The following is a 21,222-nucleotide window of genomic DNA, read 5'->3' as shown; positions in this document are numbered from 1 at the left end:
AATTTCCTGAGTTAATTTTTGATGAAATGCTTACCTATTATTTGGGTAATAATATCTATTATCTACCCTCTGTAATACCTGTTAGTTGGATCCTTGATCCACTGGATTCATTGTCTTACAGTATCTTTTTCTGTTTCCTTTATTTCCCCTCCCAGTTTTGGTTAATATTCTTAACTTTATTTTCCAACTCTTGTATTGATTGTTTTCATTGTATTATTATGTTTTGAACCCCCAAGAGCTTTTATTTCTTTGAGATGTTCATATTATTTTCTATCCTTGTATAATTTGCTTATTCTAAGAAACTTTTCCTCCCCAATGTTGTATTCCAGCCTTTGTTTTCCATTTAGAAGCTTTTTTTAAATGACTGGTGACCTATAGCTATCTCTTTATTAGGAGTAGGCCACAAGAGGTTATTGGAAGCTCTCCTGGTGAATGGGACAAGCTGTAGGGTAGGTTTCATTGTAAGGTTTTCTGACAAGGCTGTTGATTGTTAACCCTTTCTCACTACCTGTACCTTTAGGCAGGCCTGGCTTCATAGGCACACAACTTGTGCATTGACACAAGTTGTCAATTACAGGGGTGTGATGCTTGGTTTAATGATTTGCTGTTGCCATCTTAAAATCGTTAATTTTTGAGCAAGGACCCCACATTTCTGTTTTATAATGAGGCCCACAAATGTTGTAGCTTGTCCTATCTTTTTTTCTAGATTTTATTACATTCCTATAAACAGCCAATTTAAGCTCCTGCCTGTTAAGGATAATTCAGACTATATAAGGAGATTTCTGAGGTTTACAGATTCCTTTATTCTTTTACTGTCATGTTCAGGGGCAGTCTCACAGCTCTGCAAAATGGTGAAAGGGATCTGGAGGTGGCTTCCCTGGCTGGGAGGCTCAGTTGGTTAGAACATTGTCCCAATATGTCAAGATTGTGGGTTCAATCCCTGGCCAGGGCACATAGAAGAATAAACCAATGAATGCATAAATGAAGTGGAACAACAAATCAGTGTTTCTTTCTCTCTCTACCCCCTTTCCTCTCTCTGAAATAAATTATTACAAATTAAAACATAAATACATGTAGATGTTCTGTCATTTCTCCTGTTTTTAGCATTCCCTTTACCTTCATTTTCAGAGTACTTGCTGCTGCTGAATCAAGAATGTTGGTAGTTTCTGAAGTATTATTGAATTACTTCTTAACTTTTCACATTGCTGCTTTAACATTCAGCTTTCTTGGTTTTGCTATTTCAGCTAGCACACATCCATCTGCTTTCTATTTTTTGTTTTTTGAACTCTTTGACTCTTTGCCTTTATGGCTTTGTGTTATTACAAACAAAACAAATACCAAAATCAAAGCAAAATCAGAAAACCAAAACTTTTTTAGGTATTTTAGTTGCATTTTGGGTGGCAGCAACAGTAAATATCTGGGTATAATTTGCCATCTCTTATAAAGATCTGTTGTTGCTACTATGCTGATGATGATTGAGATCTGTATTAAGTTACCATGTTTTGTGTAGGAGAGAAAGGCTACCTTATGATATCATTAAGAGAAATATCTAATTGTGTCAGTATACTGGGTGGCCTTGGATCAGATAAAAGTGGAAGCACTCAAGGTTTATTGGTGAGTAAAGAAAGAAAATCTTTCAAAGGCAACATTGGAAAAGTACTGTAATAGGATCTTAGGGCTGCTATAAAATACTTATGCATACTTGGGTTAAGATAAATTTATACTCTCAAAGTTCTGGAGGTCAGAAGCCATGTTCCTTTTGAAGGTTCTAGGGAGTCTTTCCTTGCCTCTTTCAGTTTCTGATGGTGTCTGACATTCCCTGCTTCTGGCAGCATAACTCCATGTTCTTCTTCTACCTCCACATGGCCTTTTCTCTGTATTTGACAATAGATCTCCTGGGAACCAGTCGACACTTAATGATGAAAATTTGAAAGCTTTTCCTCTAAGATCAGGAACAAGGATGTTCACTTTCACCCCTTATATTCAACATAGTATTGGAAGTCCTAGTCAGAGCAATTAGGCAAGAAAAAGAAATAAAAGGCATACAAATTGGAAAGGAAATAATAAAATTTTCACTGTTGTTATCTGACATGATAGCATATGCAGAAAACCCTTAAGACTCCACCAAAAAACTGTAGATCTAATAAATGAAGTCAGTCAAGTTATAGAATACACAATTAATATACAAAAATATGTTTTATTTCTTTACGTTAGTAATGAACTATAAGAGAGAGAAATTAAGAAATAATCTCATTTACAGTTGCATGAAAAAGAATAAAATACCTAATAATAAATTTATCCAATGAGGTGAAAGACCTGTATACTGAAAACTGTAAGACATTAATGAAAGAAATGGAAGAAGACACAAATAAATGGAGAGATATTTCATGCTCATTGATTGGAAGAATTAATATTGTTAAAATGTCCACATAGCCAAAGCAATCTACAGATTCAATGCATCTTTTTTAAAATACTAATGACATTCTTTTCAAAACTAGAACACATAATCCTAAAATGTATATGGAACCACAAAAGACTACAAATGGCCAAAACATCCTTGAGAAAGAACAACAAAGTTGGATGTATCATGCTTCCTGATTTCAAACTATACAAAAACAGATAAATAGATCAATGGAAGAGAATAAAGAGCACAGAAATAAACCTATGCATATATGGTAAATTAATTTAGAACAAAGGTGCTAAGAATATGCAATGAGGAAAGGATATCCTCTTGAACAAAGAGTATTGGGAAAATTGAATAACCACATGCAAAAAATTGAAAATAGACTAGTCCCTTAAACAATATACAAAAATTAACTTAGATTTAAATGTAAGAACTGAAAGCGTACAACACATAGAAGAAAACATAGGCGGTAAGCTTTTTTTTTTTAGATTTTATTGATTTATTTTTTAGAGAGGGAAGGGAGGGAGAAAGAGAGAGAGAGAGAGAAACATCAATGTGCGGTTGCTGGGGGTCACGGCCTGCAACCCAGGCATGTACCCTGACTGGAAATTGAACCTGCGACACTTTGGTTCGCAGCTTGAGCTCAATCCACTGAGCTACGCCAGCCAGGGCCAGTGATAAGCTTTTTACATCAGTCTTGGTTGTGATATTTTGGATCTGACACCAAAAGCAATGGCAATAAAGGCAAAAATAAACAAATAGAACTACATTAAACTAAAACTATCAACAAGACAAAAAGTCACTCTACTGAATGGAAGAAGATATTTACAAATGATATATTCCATAGGGGATTAGTACCCAAAATATATAAATAATTCATACAACTCAACAACAATAAAAACCAATTCAACTAAAAAGCAGGCAGAGGATCTGAATAGACATTTCTCTAAAGAAGATATATAGGTGATGAACAGACACATGAAATGATGCTCATCATCACTAATCATCAGGGAAATGCAAGTCAAAACCACAGTGACATATTCACAGCTGTCAGCAGGCTATTATCAAAAAGGCAACAAAGAGCTATTCTTGGTGAGGATATGGAGAAAAGTGAACCCTTTTGCACTGGTAGGATTTTAAATTAATGTAGCCAATATGGAAAACAGTATGAAGATTTCTCAAAAAATTAAAAATATAACTTCCATATAACTCATCAATTCCGCTTCTGGGTATTTATCCAAAGAAAACAAAGACAGTAATTCCCAAAGACACTTGCACTCCTATGCTCATTGCAGTGTGTCTACAATAGTCAAGATTTGGGAGCAACCTAGGTGTTCATTGATAGGTGTGAGTAATAAGGAAAATGTGACATATATAATGGAATATTACTTGGCCATAAAAAGAATGGCATCTTGCCATTTGTGATGACAAAGAAGAATCTAGAGCGGTGATTTTCAACCTTTTTCATCTCATGACACATACAAACTAATTACTGAAATTCTGTGGCACAACAGAAAATATGTTTTTTGCCTGTCTGACAAAAAAAATGGGTATAATTTTGATTCATTCACACTTGATGGCTGTTGTTTTGGCTGTTGTCATTTTTAATTGAATAGTCTATGGGCAAAGAGGTCAGAGTCCCTGACTAAACAGTCAGGTGCTGCATGTTTTAAAGATTCTTGCAGCACATGGTTGAAAATTGCTGACCTAGAGAGTGTTATATTAAGTGAAGAAAATTGGACAGAGAAAGACAAATACTATATAATTTCATTTAAATGTGAGATTTAAAAAACAATACCAATGTACAAATAAAACAACAGAAACAAACTCATACATACAGAGAACAAACTGACAGTTGCCAGAAGAGAGAGGTATAGGGGATAGATGGAAAAGGGGAAGGAGATGAAGAAGTACAAACTTGCAAGAATAAAATAAGTCATGGAGATGTAATGTACAGTATAGGGAATATAGTCAGTATCATAGTAACTATGTGTGTTGACAGATGGTTACTAGACTTATTGTGTGATCACTTTGTAAGATATATAAATGCTAAATCACTATGTTGTACACCTGAAACTAATATAACATTTTATGACAAGTATAATTAAAAATAAATTTTAAAAATTAACAATATAAAACAAATTAGGATAAGAACCAAATACATATGCTCTTATTAATTTGTTGATGTTATCAAGGGGAAATTTTCACAATTGGTTATGGAATTTTAATGATATAGCATGAAATGGAATACCAACTAATGCAAAGCTCAGACATTTTTTCATTGAAGACATATGGATGGCCAACAGGAACATGAAAAGATGCTCAATATCACTAACCATAAAGGAAATGCAAGTTTGAAGCCCAATAAACTGTTACCTCACACCTGTTGGTATGGCTATCATCAAAAAGACAGTAAATAACAAGTGTTGTTGAGGATGCGGAGAAAAGGAAACACTTATGCCCTGTTGGTGGGAATGGAAATTGCCTTAGTCACTATGTAAATCATTATGGAGGTTCCTCAAAAGATTAAAAATAAGATTACCAAGTGATTCAACCATTTCTCCTTTGGCGATTTAGTCAAAGAAAATTAAATTGCTAACTTGAATAGATATATGCACCCCATGTTCATTGCAGCATTGTTTATGGTAGTCTACATATGGAAGCAGCCTGAGTATCCAGCAGTGGATGGATAGATGAAGAAATTGAGGGGTGTGTGTGTGTGTGTGTGTGTGTGTGTGTGTGTACGTACTGTGGAATCTTATTCAGCCATAAAAAACTATCTTGCCATTTATGAGAACATGGATGGACCTTGAGGCATTATGTGAAGTGAAGTAAGTCAGACAGAGAAAGAAAAATACCATATGATTTAACTTATATTTGGGATCTAAAGAAAAAAAACAAAAAAGAAAACAAACTCATAGCTACTGAAAACAGATTGATGGTTTCCAGAGGTGGGGGTTGAAGGTGGACAAAATGGATAAAGGAGGTCAACAAGTACAAACTCCTTATATTTATATAAAATAAATAATTTCTGGGGGTGTAATGTACAGCATGATGACTATAGTTAATAATACTGTTGCTAAGAGAGAAATTTTTTAATTTAATCTTTATTGTATTTTTTTCCATTACTATTTAGTCCTCTTATGCTCCCCCACCCCAGCAATCACCATTTCATTGTCTATGTGTGTAAGTCCTTTTTTAAGAGAGTAAATTTTTTAAATTTGTTTTTTTTAGTTATAGTTGACATACAATGTTATGTTAATTTCTGGTGTATTACATAGTGATTAGACACTTACATACCTTACAAAATGATCACTCCTGTAAATCTATGCTCATCCAGTGTGATACATAATCATTACGATATTATTGACTAGATTCCCTGTCCTGTCTTTATATCCTATCATCTCATGGCTATTTTAATAACTGGCTTTTTGTACTTAATCATTTCATGTTTATGGCCCATCCCCTAACCCCATCCTACGTGTTGATCATCAGTCTGTTCTTTATATATGTGAGTTTGTTTCTGTTCTGTCCGATTTTTTAGATTTCACATCTAAGTGAAATCATGCAGTAGTTGTCTGTCTCTGTGTGACTTAATTCACTTAGCATAATAGATTCTAGGTCTAGTCATGTTATTACAAATTGCAAGATTTCAAATATTAAAAATTCTTATCACAAGAAAAAAAATTCTGGTGAATGTTAACTAGGCTTATTGTGGTCATCATTTTGCAATATATGCAAATGTCAAATCATAACATTGATAACTGAAACACAAGTGTGAATTATACCTCAAAAAAGTAAAATAAAAACAAATCTTGGGTTGGAGGCTTACCCAAAGTCTAAGATGATCATTTTCCACCATCCTTAATTATATCTGCAAAGAATCTATTTTTCAAATAAAGTTACATTCATAGGTACTGGAAATTAGGACTAGTACATACCATTTTTAAAAACACAATTGAGCGGGGAGGGAGAAGAGGGTAAAGGGGGACTAAATGGTGATGGAAGGAGACTTGACGGGTTGGTGAACGCACAACACAGATGATGTATCGTAGAATTGTGCTCCTGAAACCTCTGTAATTTTATTAACCATTGTCACCCCAGTAAGTTCAGTAAAAAATACAATCAAACCCATGGTAGTCTTCCCAAATTTCTTCTCTTCCAAAGTACAAAATACATTCACCCCATTCCAACAGCCCCAGAAATTTTAAATACTTTTAGCATCAGCTCTAAGTTCAAAATCTCATCTAAATATCATTAGCTAAAAAATCCCAAATGTTATTATCGAAGAAATTATCTAAACCAGATATGGGTGAGATTCTGAATATATTCCATCTTGGGGGACAAAATTCTCTTCGTTGGGGCACCTGTTAAACCAGGAAATGAGTTACCTACTTCCAGAACACAGTGGTGGAAAAGGTAATAGGTATGGGGTAGACATTCCCATTACAAAAGTGAGGAATTGGAAGTAATAAAGGGGGCTACCAGTTCTAAGCAACTTTGAAACACAAGAGGGAAAAGTCCATTAGGTGTCAAGGCCTGAAAAGAATCTTTTGTGGCTTGATGCTCCACCCTGTGAGCCAATGTCCAACTTGCTGAGCCTCTGAAACTATGGTTCTATCTGGTTGGTATCGGGTCCTGTGGATGCAGCTCATTTGCTTTCTGTGTTCATGATTCTGGCTTGCTCACTGTCACCCTCTGTGCCTGCCAACAGCTGCCTCTGCACACATGACTTGAGCTGCTGTAGCCTCTGCACCCAGGGCACTGCCCCCAGAGTCCCTCCTTTTTCTTTAAGGTTACTGAATGTTTACAGACACATAGCCCTATCAAATTATTTCCTTCTAGAAGTTCAACAGACTTTCTTCATTTCAATCTATTTTGGTCCTCTTCAGCCCCGGCTTGCAGTATTTTTGCCAGTATAACATTTTCATAAACCTTGTGGATATCCTCTGTAAGTCAAGGTGATTCATGTCCCTAAACAAATTAGGTTCCCACAGGTCCTTTCTGCAGAATTCCTGTTTTTCTTCCTGGCTTCTGTTGAGATGGTTGATTGGATCTATGAGTCACATACCTAATCTCTTGAGCAAAAAGTTGTCCAGTCACACCCTTGATCTCTCAGAGCCTGTTTTCATAAAAAAAAAAAAAAAAATGAATGTTTTTAATTCTAACATCCTTTGTGATCTGGAGACTGAGAACCTCCCAAATCATCAAGTTCTGCTTTCATTTTGTTAACATATATTTTTTCAATTTATCTTTTTCCTCTTATATTTTACCATGAGCAGTGGGGAGAAACCAGGCCCCACCTTCAATAGTTTGCTTAGAAATCTCCTCAGCTAAATATGGAAGTTCATCACTCATACGTTCTACTTTCTGCCCTATAGTAGAACACGATTTAACCAAGTTTTCTAACACTTTATAATAGAAATCACTTATTTTCCAGTTTCCAATAACATCTTTCTCATTTCTTTCTGAGACCTCTCCAAAATGACCTTTAATATTTATATTTTTACTGGTATTCTGTTCATGATGATATATCTGTTCTCTAAAATGATAGCTTTCTCTACTGTGCTCTTTACTTCCTTCTGAACCCTTACCAGAGTCACCTTCAACATCCATATTTCTACCAATGATCTCTTCAAAGCAATCTAGGCTGCTTCTGCCTTGCACCTTGAAATTCTTCCAGCTTCTATCCACTATTCAATTCCCAAGGTACTTCCACATTTTGGGGTATTTATTAATAGTAGTACCGCTGTTCTTGGCACCAAAATCTTTATTAGTTTCCTAAGGTTGCTATTACAATGGTTTACTATTTTGGAGGCACAAAACAGCAAAGGTTTATTCTCATACAGCTGTGGAAGTCAGAAGTTTAAAATCAGTAGGTTGTCAGTGCTGTGTTTTACCAAAAATTCTAGTGGAGAATTTTTCCTTGCCTCTTCCTGCTTCTGCTGGCACCTGATGTCCTTTGCCTTGTGGCAGCGTATCTTCATTTCCACCTTCATCTTCACATGGCCTTCTCACCTGTAGTTCTGTGTCTCAGTCTTACTCTCCTTTCTTTTCTAAGGAAACTCATCTTAGGACATAAGGCCACTCTAAATCCAGTATGATCTTATCTTGCAATAATTGTATATATAAAGGCCCTATTTCATTTGAGGTTACATTTATAGACACCAGGGATCAGGATTAGGGATTGGATACCTGGGATCAGGATTGAACATATTTTGGGGAGTGGAGGGGTCACAATTCAACCCATTACAAGCACCAAAGATGAATTTCAGGTGTTTAAAAATATGAAGGTAAATTATAATAGAGACCAAATTATAATTGTGGACCAAAACACTCAGAATATAAAGAAAAATGACTAAGATATTAAAGAGTGACTTTCATTATTAAGGCATTTTTCTTTTTTTGATCAACATATTAAGTATTTTGAGAAGCTGTGCTATTGTAAAATCCCTTTTTGTTATCAGAGTTAAAATACAATCAAACTTTGGAGAGTACCCTTAAGTGGGAAAAGTCATAAGAAATTAGAAGAATTTTTGAGAGTTTATATTTTTATCGATTAAGATAGATTTCAGCACTTATTGTATTCATAAGGCATAAGTCTGTTCTTTAACATTAGCAGTCTGGAAATTGTTCCTTGATATTCTCAAAGTGGGGAACTTCACAGTAGGGCTGATTTGTTATAATTATCCTGATACAAGTAGCTACAGCCTTTTTTATGATTGCAAACTGTCTGCTCGTCCCTCTTTTCCTCTCTGGTTCCTAGTTCTTCCTCCTTCCTTCCCTCTTTTGCTTAATTTTTTCTCCTTCTTTTTTCCTTTTCCTTTTATTTTCCCCCTGCTTGGTTTGAATTAGTTTTGAGCATCTTTCTCTAGGCCTTTGCAGACTTCAAAAAAGTTGAAGATAAAAAGTAATTTCTTTTAAATCTGGCATAGAGTGGAGTTTCTGCCTTTTCTGTTGGAGCAAATAATAAGGTGACATTGAAGTGGCAGTCGGACCAGGTCCAGTTCAATCAACAAATCAGCCAGGAATTTAGTCAGGGTCACACAAGAGGCCAGATTCTCAGGCTGTGCAGGATTTGACTTTTTTTTCTTCAATAGATTGTAGCTGGTAGAGGAGATACTGTGCTAATGAAGAAATGATAATGACAACAATAATGGCACTTTTGTAAACATACCATCTTCTCTTATGAATTTTATTTGAAGTAGTTGTTTTCATTTGCAGAGTAATGAATTACATGTGACCTACTTATTCATTTCTCATTTGTTAACTACTGATTCCTTAAGGTTTTAGTTTAGACACAGATGTAACATTTTCATGTCAAAACTCAAAACTTGCATGAGTTTTGCTGGTTAGTATATAGAAGAATCAATTACTTCTGTGCCTGGGTGAACAAATTACAGAATTTTCTCCATGCCTTCATCATTGTTTTGGTTAGGGAAACTTCCAGAAGGAGTTTGTTTTGTTGTCATGTTTTTGACTGAGAAGATTCAGCAAAGCTGATGATTTTGGAGTCTGTGTGCTGATGAATTCATGCAGTGTATTAAGGCAGCCATTAATGGAATGGGGCCAGAGATGAAAATTAATTTTTAAAAGATTGTGAAGATTAATTTTTCAACTGAAGTTTAAGGGTATCTGTTTCAGTATTAAATACAGTTTACTATGGCAAAAATGCTTTGTTTCCATATGTAATATTACTTTATACCTTTAGACTGATTGTTACGTGCTTGTGTCATTTCTTCTCTCATTTTATATTTGGTTAAATGTTTGAATTAGTCTGTGAAACTGACTTGAGGATTTTGAAGGATTGTATCATGTGTTGTTATTTGTTAGTGATTGTATGGAAAGACTAAGAAGTGACATAGAACAGGGAGGTAGAGATTAAACATTAATTCAATGGGAAAAACTTCCTGTTGCATAATGCTGGTCATGACAGTGAAAGGTGCTTTCTTTCAGAAACCAACTAGACTTGTTGCAGCTGACAAATGTGGATTCAGTAAGTGATGGAGAGGTGGTGCTTTGTTGTTTTTGTTCTATTTTGACAAAGGGTACATATAGGATAATCTGATCTTTGTGCTTCTCTGTCATTTACGATTAGGCCACTTTAGTGCATGGGAATCCTCAGATTTTGGTGGGGGATTTTATACCATTTCTCAGTTAGAACTTTTCAGTGCACTGGTTGGATGTTATTCCTCTATCTTTATTTTGATTTACTGCCCTGCAAATTTCCTTTTGGGATATCTGGAGGTGTTTATGGCTGCCTTAGCCAATATAGTTGATTAGTTGTTGTGAAAGGGGTATGATCTTGTGGTTTCTCAGAGATTGGTGGTGAAGCTTATATTGGAAACCTTTCTCAATCAGACAATATTGACTAATTTATGTTCTGCTAATTATGTTCAGTCTAATTATAGACTTGTCTTGACCAAAGAATTTGGAAAGTGAGAAGCAACTGCATTCAAATAAGTGAGATATAATGGTTGATTGGTGTTTGGAGTTCCTTCCCTCCCTTCTTTTCTTCTTTCTTTTTTTTCTCTTTTAAGTACTATAGTAATTCATTCCTAATGTATAAATCAAATGTTGGCTTTTAACTATCTGTGTTGCAGAGGATCCTGTTACTATGCATGGATTACCTTAGCAGTGATTAGTATTGAGTTCTGCTGTTAGCAATGGCCAATAATAATGTAATGTGAATTGAGAAATGTTTATCAGTTTGTGCCTTAAGCTTGCTTGGGCTTTAAACATTTCTTTGTGTGCATAAATCTTGATTCCAGTATTTGAATTGAGTTTTGTCATCAATATACTAATGATGCCTACTTTAAAATTTTGCTAATTTCTCATTCTTTAAATGTGAAGGATCTATATTTATTAATTACATAGTTCCTATTTACATATGTGTTTAACAGATATTTTTCAAAAACAATTATGTTAGGCATATTAAAGGTAATAGACCTGGGTACATTTAATAATTTTGACAAGGTTACTTTATATTATTTTTTCAGACCCAAATTTCTGGTTGTCAGTAGTGAATTGATGAATGACCATTTCAAGTTTTATCAAGAGTGACCAATTTGTGTCTTGCTTTTATTGAAAGATATGACTTATGACATGTGATTCTATGTGTTAATGGATTTTATGTAGAAAATGAATCTATTGATGAGGAGTTGGGAGTATTATATTCAAATAGTCTAGTCTTTGGCTATTTCTTAACCAAGCACTGGGCTGGCTACCAGGAGATGGGATTCAGGCTTCACTCTGCCCTTACTGAACCCAGTGACCTTAAACAGTCTCCTTGACCTCTCTAGGCTCATTTTTCTCACTTATAAAATGAATATATTGGAATAGCTTACCTTAAAAGTCTCTTTTTGTTGAAAAAGTTTGTAGTTTTATTTAAGCTGAGGTCATTTTCATGAATCTTTATAGTGTTGATTTTGGGTTTGACATTTTGAAAGAAAGCTATCATTGTGATCAAACTTGGTTTTGACTACTTTGTAGATAGGTTGAAAATTTTGGGCTCTATATTTTTGAAATAAAAATTTCAGGCTATGTATGATTTTTTGGTTATTCCTCTGGTTTTTTTTGGGGGGGTGGTAACTGGGCAGCCTGGTGTGTTACAATGTGGTTATGTGATTGCCATAAGTAACTTTGAAGTAAGCAAAGGGGGATTAATAAATCAAGTTTTAGCATACTATATCATAGAATAGTGCTGGAAACATTGGAAGAGTTTTAGAAATGATTTAATCTCACTCCCTCATTTAATAGATAAAGAAACATGTCCAAAAATATTTGTTAATTTATATTGACAATTATAAATTACATTGAGAACATTGACCATAATCACGTTCATTCACTCCACAAACATGTATGTTGAACCTATTAAGTAGCCTCACTTTTGAAGACTAGGTTTTTAAATACACTTCTAACATTCTTATTATGATGTTAAATAACTATCTCTTTGATAAAGATTGAAACATATTTCTTTTTTCCCCAATATGTTTGGCCTCCAAATCCTGTGCATTCTTATTTCTTTATTCAGTCATTGTATATTGAGCTGACATTATACACAAGGCAGTATTTGAGGTACTTGTATTCAATGGCAAGTAGATTTTCAGTTTCCCAAATGGGAAGTTAATGTTCACTTTTGAAAATCTCTCTAGTATCTGCTTTCCCAAGTGCCATAGTGTTAGTAGCATCATTCTCTTTCCATCGTTATAGTGACAGGGGAAGATAGGCAATGGACGATAAATACAAAATAACAAGTAGTGATAGGTGCTGTGAATAAAAATAAAGCATGACTGATAGAAAATGATGAACGTGTACTATTTTATCTGGGGTGGGTGAGAGAACGTCTCTCTGGTATGACGACTTCTGAGCAGTATCTGGAGGAAATTGGTGAGATATCTGGGGCAGAGAGTATGAGTCCCAAGAATTGCCTAAGATGTTAATATAGAAACAAAATGTCAAAATACCTATTTCTAGTACTTTCTGTAATCTTGAAAGGTAAGAGAGAAAGCTATGTGATTATTTAGCACATGGATTGATGCTTTGGTCTTTCCTAAGTCCTTATATGAGACCAGTTGCATACTGTTGGTGAAATAACCTGACCTGAGTGGGAGTTCCAGAGTGATGAGTTAGTAGGGAGGCCCTGAGTCGCTTCCTTGGTTTTAGTGTAAAGTAATGCATGAGCTTGCTTAACCGGGTAATTGAATTTTGCTGGCATATTATGTAGTTTTTATTAGAATAGCTTTCACAGAAATGGAAAATGACTTTAAAAAGAATGCTGCCATGAGCCATAGATTGATAATCATGCCAATAAAAATCAGTGTTATAAAAAGTTCCTCTAGTCGTTCTTTATGTCCAGGGCTGTCCAACCCACAGTCTGTGGGCTGCATGTGGCCTAGGATGGCTATGAATGCAGCCCAACACAAAATCGTAAATTTACTTAAACCATTATGAGATTTTTTTGTGTGTGTGATTACATGTTGCAATGTATTTAATGTGTGGCCCCAAACAACTCTTCTACCAGTGTGGCCCAGAGATGCCAAAAGGTTGGATACCCCCGGAACCTTAGGCAATTTAGGAAATAATGGCTTAGCTACAGTAAGATGTACTAGGGACATAGTAGAAAGGGAAATTAGATGACGTGATAAAACCGAACCTGTTGCATCAGTGAAGTATAATAAGCGAGGGAGTTGAAGAACAAGTAAGTGTAGCAGTATATGAATGAGAACTATTCACATTATCTTTTATTTTTAATATAAGTTAAAGTTTAATATTCTCTCAAAGGTCATTGGAGTGATGGTACAGTCATTCCCTGCAGTCATTCAGGCTCCATGACTGACAGAGGCTGTGCTGCTTGCCACACATGGCTTTCATTGTCCTCCTGGGCATTGACACCCAGCAAGCAAATAGAGGAAGAAAGGAAACGTGTGGAGGATGGTGTGGGCAGTGTTTGTGCTCCAGCCCTGAAATGGTGTGCATGGCTTCCACCAACCTGACATTCCTGAAGTGAATGCCAGTTGGTCGAGATGCATTACCCTATTTATATACAGCTACATCCAGTTTGCTAATATTTTAGTTTTTATATTTTTAAAAGAGATTGATTCCTAATTTTATTTTTTAAAGATACCTTTTTAAAATTTTAGTATCAGGGATATGCTGCCCTAGTAAAATATGTGGGGCAATAATCTCCGTTTTCCTAGTCTCTGGAAGAATATGTGTTAGATTTCTGTTATGTCTTTCTGAAATGTTTATTAAAATTTACTTAAGACATGTGGGCTTAGAGATTCCTTGGTCAGCGTTTTGTTTTTCTTTTAAATATAGCTTCAATTTCTTGAACACATACAGAACTATTCAGTTTTTTATCATATCTTTCAGTTTTCCTAAGTTGTGTTTTTTTTCTAGTTTTTTTTTATTTCATCTAAAAAGTCATTTTTACTGATACAATATGTTATACTATCTGATTGCTTTTAGAAATATCTGTAGGTTATGTAATATTCTGAATCCATGCATAATATTAAAATTTGTTTTATATTTTTATCATTATCATCTTACTACATTTCATTTTTGGACATGTCTATTTGATATTTTTACTATGTTCCATGTCTTTTTAAAGTTGTTTTGGTATTTTCCATTATTTTTTTCTCTTTTTGCTATAGTCTGTAGTTTCTTCCACTATCTTTTAGTTCTCTAATATTGCTTTCTGCTCCATTTAATCTACTGTTTGCCTCATCTATTGAGTTGTTAACAGCACATATTTCTCAGTTACAAAATTTTTATTTTAGGAATTCCAGTTTTCTGAATGACGGTCTCTATCCTATCCATTTTTTAATATTTTTCCCAACACATTAATCACACATATTTTAAAGTCCTTGGTAACTAATAACTGAATCACTGATGGGCCATTTTCTCTTCTGTTTTTTCTCTTTTTCTTGGTGTTTTCTATTGTCTTCTGTGATAATGTTGTATTGAAAGCTCTATATACCTTGCATTTTGAAAATTTGAAAAGGCTCTGTGGAATGTTAACATTGTCCAAAGAGAGTTCATCCTTTTTCTATCCTAGGAAGAAAAAATGGGAGGTTGATCACCATAATCCAGTGGTTCTCAAACTTATGTATTAAAATGTCAGTATATATGTGTAAACCAAAATTAATTTTAGACTGTAAGAAAGAATAAAAAGCATTTATTTGAGCAAAAGGAGCTACAGCCTGGGACACATAGATTCAAGCAGAAAATTCAGGTAGCATCCCCAGACAAAGGAGAAGCTGCCTTTTTTGTTTTAAGATTTATTTATTTATTTTAGAGAGAGGGTAAGGGAAGGAAAAGAGAGGGAGAGAAACATCCGAAAGAGAGAGAAACACTGATGGACTACTTCCTGTACGTGCCCCAACCAGGAACTGAACCTGCAACCTAGCCATGTTCTCTGACCGGGAATCAAACCAGTGACCTTTTGCTTTGCTTTGTGTGAGGAAGCCCAACTAACCGAGCCATGCTAGTCAGAGCAGGACCGCCTTTTGTAGCTAGAGTTCCCATCCAAGTTTCCAGTTAGGTCTGTTTTATGTAAATTAGGTATCCAAATTGTGTGGCTCTGACTGGTTGGGGCAGTTCTCAGTCCTTTGGTAGAAGGGTGAAACTAGGGTTTCCCTGCATTGGTGTCGAGAGCGTACATTTGTGATATCGTCTTTCCTATAAGTCAGCCGGGCAACTGCTCAGCTAGCTGCCTGCTGAGCAGCCTGGCACCAAGGAAGAGACAAGAGTCACACATAGTAACTGTGCTGTTCACTCAGCTTTTACTGAATTCAGGTTCATTCAAAGTAGAACATCAATGTATGTTAGTATCCTACCCACACTCTAACAATCTAAGAGAATTGCTCCACACACACAGCAATCAATAGGGGATAACAAACCTGAGTCCCAGAGTCTCAGTCTGTAGGTCCAGGAGACAGCATGTTGGGCAAGGGAGGGGTCAGCATCTTTCAAAGAAGGACCTCCAGAGCCAGGTGGGCAGCAGGGCAGACGAAGTCCTCAGTCCAGCAGGGCAAAGCCTCCAGCGGCCGATGCCAAGGGAGATCAGCAGGGCATGGTGCAGCACTGTGGTGTGTAGAGCTCGGCTGTCTCTGCAGTGGTCTGGAGCCTGCCTCAGTTATACCTTGAAAGTGGTGCACTCCACCCTTCTGGGCCTTTTTGATAAGTGTCTTGGCACCCCTGACGGGAAGTGGGGAATTTCCCAAGGAGCCTGTCTGTGGGTGGTCCTGCTCTGCAGACATGGCTTTTCTGATCACATGTGCAGATATCTTAGTTGTGTCTTCTTCCCAAATGTGTCTGCTCTGACTTAGGTGGTTTCACTCTTGAACCAAAGTGTCATGGCCGACTGACAGCCATCTTGGTTGACATGAGTGACTTCGCTTTGTTTTATGTACTTTGTTCTATTTTGATTGGACCAATGCCATTTTATTGGTTCTGCTCTGCACAATTCACATAAACAAGCAGTGAAGTAAGTCCACAGTTTAGCCCGAGGTTCTTTCAGGTATACAGAATGTGTGAGGAGCCCCTGTCAGCACATGGCTGCTAGGCTGTTATTGTTCATAAAATTGGGTTCTCCAGTGATCATGAGGAGTCTATCTCAGGAGATAAATTCCTTCTCATGATTCACATCAAGTGAATCATTGTTCTAGGGGTCTACATGTGCAGTACTGGAGAAGTAATGAAAAAATTTAAAGACAAAGGTTTGTTGAAGTAATACAAGGTCTTCTGCCTCTAGATCCAGGGCCAGAGTTGCCACATGCCCAAAGGGATAACACCATTGCCTTATGTGATCTCACCTCTCAGCTGAGAGGTTATCGTTTTCAGTTATCTCTTTCATTTTTAATTGCCACAGCCCTCCCTAATGCTTTTTAAATAGAACTTTTTTTAAAGAATAGCTTTTCACTCTTTAGCTGCAGCACTGATGGGTCACAAACCACTCACTTATTAATGTCTACAAAAGTCAGTAGTTTTATTATTTTGTAAATGAAAGAACAAATCATTATTTAGTTTCTTTTTTTTTTTTTTTCAGGAAAAACATAAACAAGAATTGGAAGACATGAGGAAAGCTGGTCATGAAGCCCTCAGCATTATTGTGGATGAATATAAGGTAGAGGATTGAGAGTTTTTTAAACTTTGATAAACTTTAGTAAATAATTTTAACTTAGGCATAAGCAAATATACACAAATTGTGGAATTCTAGTGTAGTCTTATTTTGGTATAGAATTCCTTTCAATTGATTTGTAGTGTTCATTGAAAGCCTACTTAGTAATGCTGGATGTTGCTCTGCATTTGAGAAGTTATATAATATTTGAGAATACAGGATTGGCAGCTGAAGATTCCAAAACAAAATATTAGAGAATTAATTGCTGGATTATATTATGGCTCCACTTATCATAGAAAAAGAAAGATATGGTACATACCTGAAAAATATTGTTATACTTTTATTCTTAAATATTTTAAGTAGATTTCAGTATATTTAAGTAATGGCAGAAATTGTGATAAATGTCAACATGAGTGATATGCAGTACTATTCTTTTGATTCTATGCCTGTATAAGCTTAATCATTTATTTTTTTTAAAGATTTTATTTATTTATTTTTAGACAGAAGGGAAGGGAGGGAGAGAGAGAGGGAAACATCAATGTGTGGTTGCCTCTTGCATGCCCCCTACTGGGGACCTGGCCCACAACCCAGGCTTGTGCCCTGACTGGGAATAGAAATGACAACCTTTTGGCTCTCAGGCCAGTGCTCAAGCCACAGAGCCATAGCAGCCAGGGCAAAACTTAATCATTTAAAGCAAATTTAGTGTTTAATGATGTTTTCCCAACATTTCATGTTAGATTTTTTTTCCCATAAGAGGAATACATTCTTGTTGAAATCAAACAGTTCCCAGAGGTAACCACTATTAGCTGTTTGATGTGCATTTTGTAAAAGTTTTCTTTTTCTCTCTCTCTGTAGGTACAGATATAAATATAGATATCTCCACATCATACTATGTAATTTGGATTTGTTTTTACAAAAATGTTTTTCTACTCAATCTGTTCTTTGTTTCTTGCTGTATTTACTCATATAACTTAGAGATATTTTAATGTCAGTTTATATACACTTATTTTATTTTTGTCAAAATTCTATAGTATTCCATAGTACATACATACCATAATTGCTTTACCTCTATAGACAGGAATTTAGTTTTGTTTTTGATTGTTTATTATTACACTAAATGTTTTCTTAAAAATCCTTTTACCACATGTGGGATATATAAATATTTTGTCGATTAATCTTTATCCCTAGGCTTAATAGACCTTAATGTCATTTTAGTTAGCTGATAATTTAATGTGAAAAAGATTCCTGTAGCAAGTCATTTGGATAAAAGTATATAAAGAAGTATATCCAAAATTACTTTAAGTGAAAAACTTTTCCCCCTTTCCATAAAATAGTCTGGTAGGTAGGTCCTGGGACATGAAAGGTCATTTTTGCAACTTGGCCCAACATAGAAACTGGTGCAATTGTTGAGAAGGTCATTCAAAAAATGTCTGGTTTTTACAGCTGTGATTATTGGCTCTTTTTATAATGTGAATTTTTAGTTCTGCTAATATAAACCAGCTTTAGTTATTGACTTGGGGAAAAGTATAGGATCTGTTTTGAACCATCTTTTTTTCCCTAAGGGTAATGGCGGGTAGAATTAAAATACTGGAATTTATATAATTCTTGTGGAATAGTGATATATTCTTGGATGAATTTTATTTTTTATTTTTTATTTGTGAACTTTAAATGTTTTGAAAGTATTTACATTGTGTATACTTATATATATTTCCAAACAGCCCAGTATTTAATATATTAAATCCTTTTTTGGTTGTAGATTCATAAAATTTCCTTTGCTGAAAACATGTTTATTGTATATTACTTTCAACACTGCCAAGTAATGTGGTTAAAATCCTATGTGAAAACTTTGTAAATATATTTCGCAATTGTATTTTGAGGAAATTTGGTTGTGAGCTACTTACTTTATCTCCTTTTTGTCTAGTATTATTATTTGTCAATAATTTAAAAAAAGGATTTAAAAGTATCAAGCATTAGGTATTATGATTTGCTGAAAAGGATTAGGAATTGAATCAGAGTGCATACAAAGTTATATTTTATTTGTTGTATTATACTTAAAGCCAGTTAACATGAAAAATACATAAATTCTTCTACAGCAGGGAATTTTGGTGTAAATACACTTCATATAGCTTTAGATATTGATTTAGTGATGAACTTAACATTTGGTATAATAGTATTACAATACTCTCAGGAGGAATAATATCTAATATGTTAATTGTCACATGCAATTTTATAATCCAGGTGATCTAAAAACATACTGAGCATCAGCTTCGTAGTAGTATGGAAAAAATAATGAAAACAAATCAGGCAGGAAAAATAGGCAGTGTTTTCCTGGTAGATTAGATGTCTATAATTTAAGTGTTAATTATGTCCCACTATGGAATAAGAAAAAAAGTTTTTTTCATCTTTTCTATTGCTAAATTCAAACATGAGAAGTTCATTTGATTATTGCTTTATTATGCTTCTCTTTTTTTAAGATAGCAACTTAATTTTTATTAATATATTTTAAAGGTTTGTTTTGTTAAAATATATAAACATTTTGATGGATGATTCATTAATCATTAGGTAACTCAAAAATAAACCAAAATACACCTTCTAGCAACCATTGCTCTGGGAACAGCATCAGTGTGAATATTCTCTTTGCATTTTAGTCTTTACTTCAAAAAATACTATTGACATCATTTTTATGGCGGAGACTATTATAGATACAGTACTGAACAAAATAGATAAGTCCTTGGTTTAATGGGGTATGTATTCTATACATAGACATCATTGTATATGCATATACCAGAAGTGTATATACATGTATGGAAAGTAAGGAACCTGAAACCATATCTTTCCTGATACTTAGGTTGTCAGGGCTTTACACTGTTATCTCTCCTACCTGTGCAGGTGTTTACCCAACTAGGCAACTGAACTAGAGAAATCTGTTACCCTCCAACCACCATTCTTGGCTTCCAGGGATCTGACATATCCTGGACTAGATGTGATTAGTTGTTTTTTTTTTTCCCTCCAAGTTGAGTTGAAACATTATCGAGGAGTTTGAAAAAAAGATTTCACTAGAAAAGATAGTAAAACATTCCAATTAAGGTAAAACAAAAATACAAAGATACACTATTTTCTGCTCGACTTCTGCTTCCAGACATATGAAATAGACATTTTTTCCTATTCTTCCTACTAAATACAACTAAAAAATAAACCCTGAGCATTAATGTGTAAAACAGACATAAGATCTTGACATTTTGACTAATAAAGTGAGACTGGCTCAGGATCTTGGGATCCAAGTAACTACATGACACTGGGTCCCCTGTTTTTTGTTTGTTTGTTTGTCTGTTTGTGTTTCTTCATTTGCTCTATACCAGGTGCTGGAGAAGAGAAAAACCCAACACACGAAATGGGCATGGACAACAAACCCCAAGGAAAGCCTGTTTTCTCTACCCAAAAGACAAGAAAAGCCTCCATCTCAAAAAGGCAGAAAACTGTTTGATAATAACATCACACCATAAACTGCGGCCCCACCCCAGCCCTGCCAACAAGAGCCAGTTAGAGAACCCAGGCTTCCACCCTCCCTGGGCCGTGACGGTGTACCCTTCCTTTTCTCCTCTGGGGCAGTGTCCTAGAAGGCTGACTGGGAGCCAGGACTTTGGGTCCCACTGGGCAGTAAGTTCCCTCCTGCTTGTGTGTCAGGGTAGGCTGTGTGGGAAACCTAAACTTCCACCCACCCCGATGGTAATGAGACCCTTTGCCCATTCCCCATTAGCTATGCATGAATGAATAATAGAGAGTCAGGACTTTAATTACTGCTCAGTAGTGATAAGGTCACCCTCACCCCACAATGTCAGTGCAGGCCATTTGGGGCACAATAAGGCAGCACCCTTATTGCTTCTAGCTGGAGTGATATCTGTGAAGTTCCAATGGGGCACTTGAACTTCCAACCATGTCCATTAATAGTGAGGAGGTCTTTGTTCCCCTTGCCCTTAGTGTCGGTAGAGAATGACTCAGGAGTCAGGTAGAGAATGGACTTCTATTGTACCAGCCATTTTCCTCTATCCCCGCTGAAGTAGTAGCATATTAGAGGAAATCTGCTAACACACAATTTAAAATATGTGGGTTTCATTTGAAAATTGCTAACCTTACCAAGAACCAATAAAATCTCATCATGAGTGAAACAAGACAATGAGAAGAAGCCAACACTGAG

At 35.4% G+C, this 21,222-nt stretch overlaps 1 protein-coding gene across 3 annotated transcripts in view; it reads left to right on the top strand.

Moving 5' to 3' along the window:
* The window catches only part of CCDC91 (coiled-coil domain containing 91), a 270,362-nt gene that overhangs the window by 127,956 nt on the left and 121,184 nt on the right, over positions 1-21,222 (top strand). For all 3 annotated transcript variants that reach the window (XM_028532813.2, XM_036019212.1, XM_036019213.1), the window contains one exon: positions 16,956-17,033. In XM_028532813.2, coding sequence (XP_028388614.1) covers positions 16,956-17,033 — 78 coding nt within the window. The remainder of the gene's footprint in view (positions 1-16,955; positions 17,034-21,222) is intronic.

The sequence above is a fragment of the Phyllostomus discolor genome, chromosome 2 (assembly GCF_004126475.2).
Source record: "Phyllostomus discolor isolate MPI-MPIP mPhyDis1 chromosome 2, mPhyDis1.pri.v3, whole genome shotgun sequence".
Classification (NCBI taxonomy): Eukaryota; Metazoa; Chordata; class Mammalia; order Chiroptera; family Phyllostomidae; genus Phyllostomus; species Phyllostomus discolor.
The sequence above is the reverse complement of the archived record's forward strand: the minus strand, read 5'-3'. Positions and strand labels throughout refer to the sequence as shown.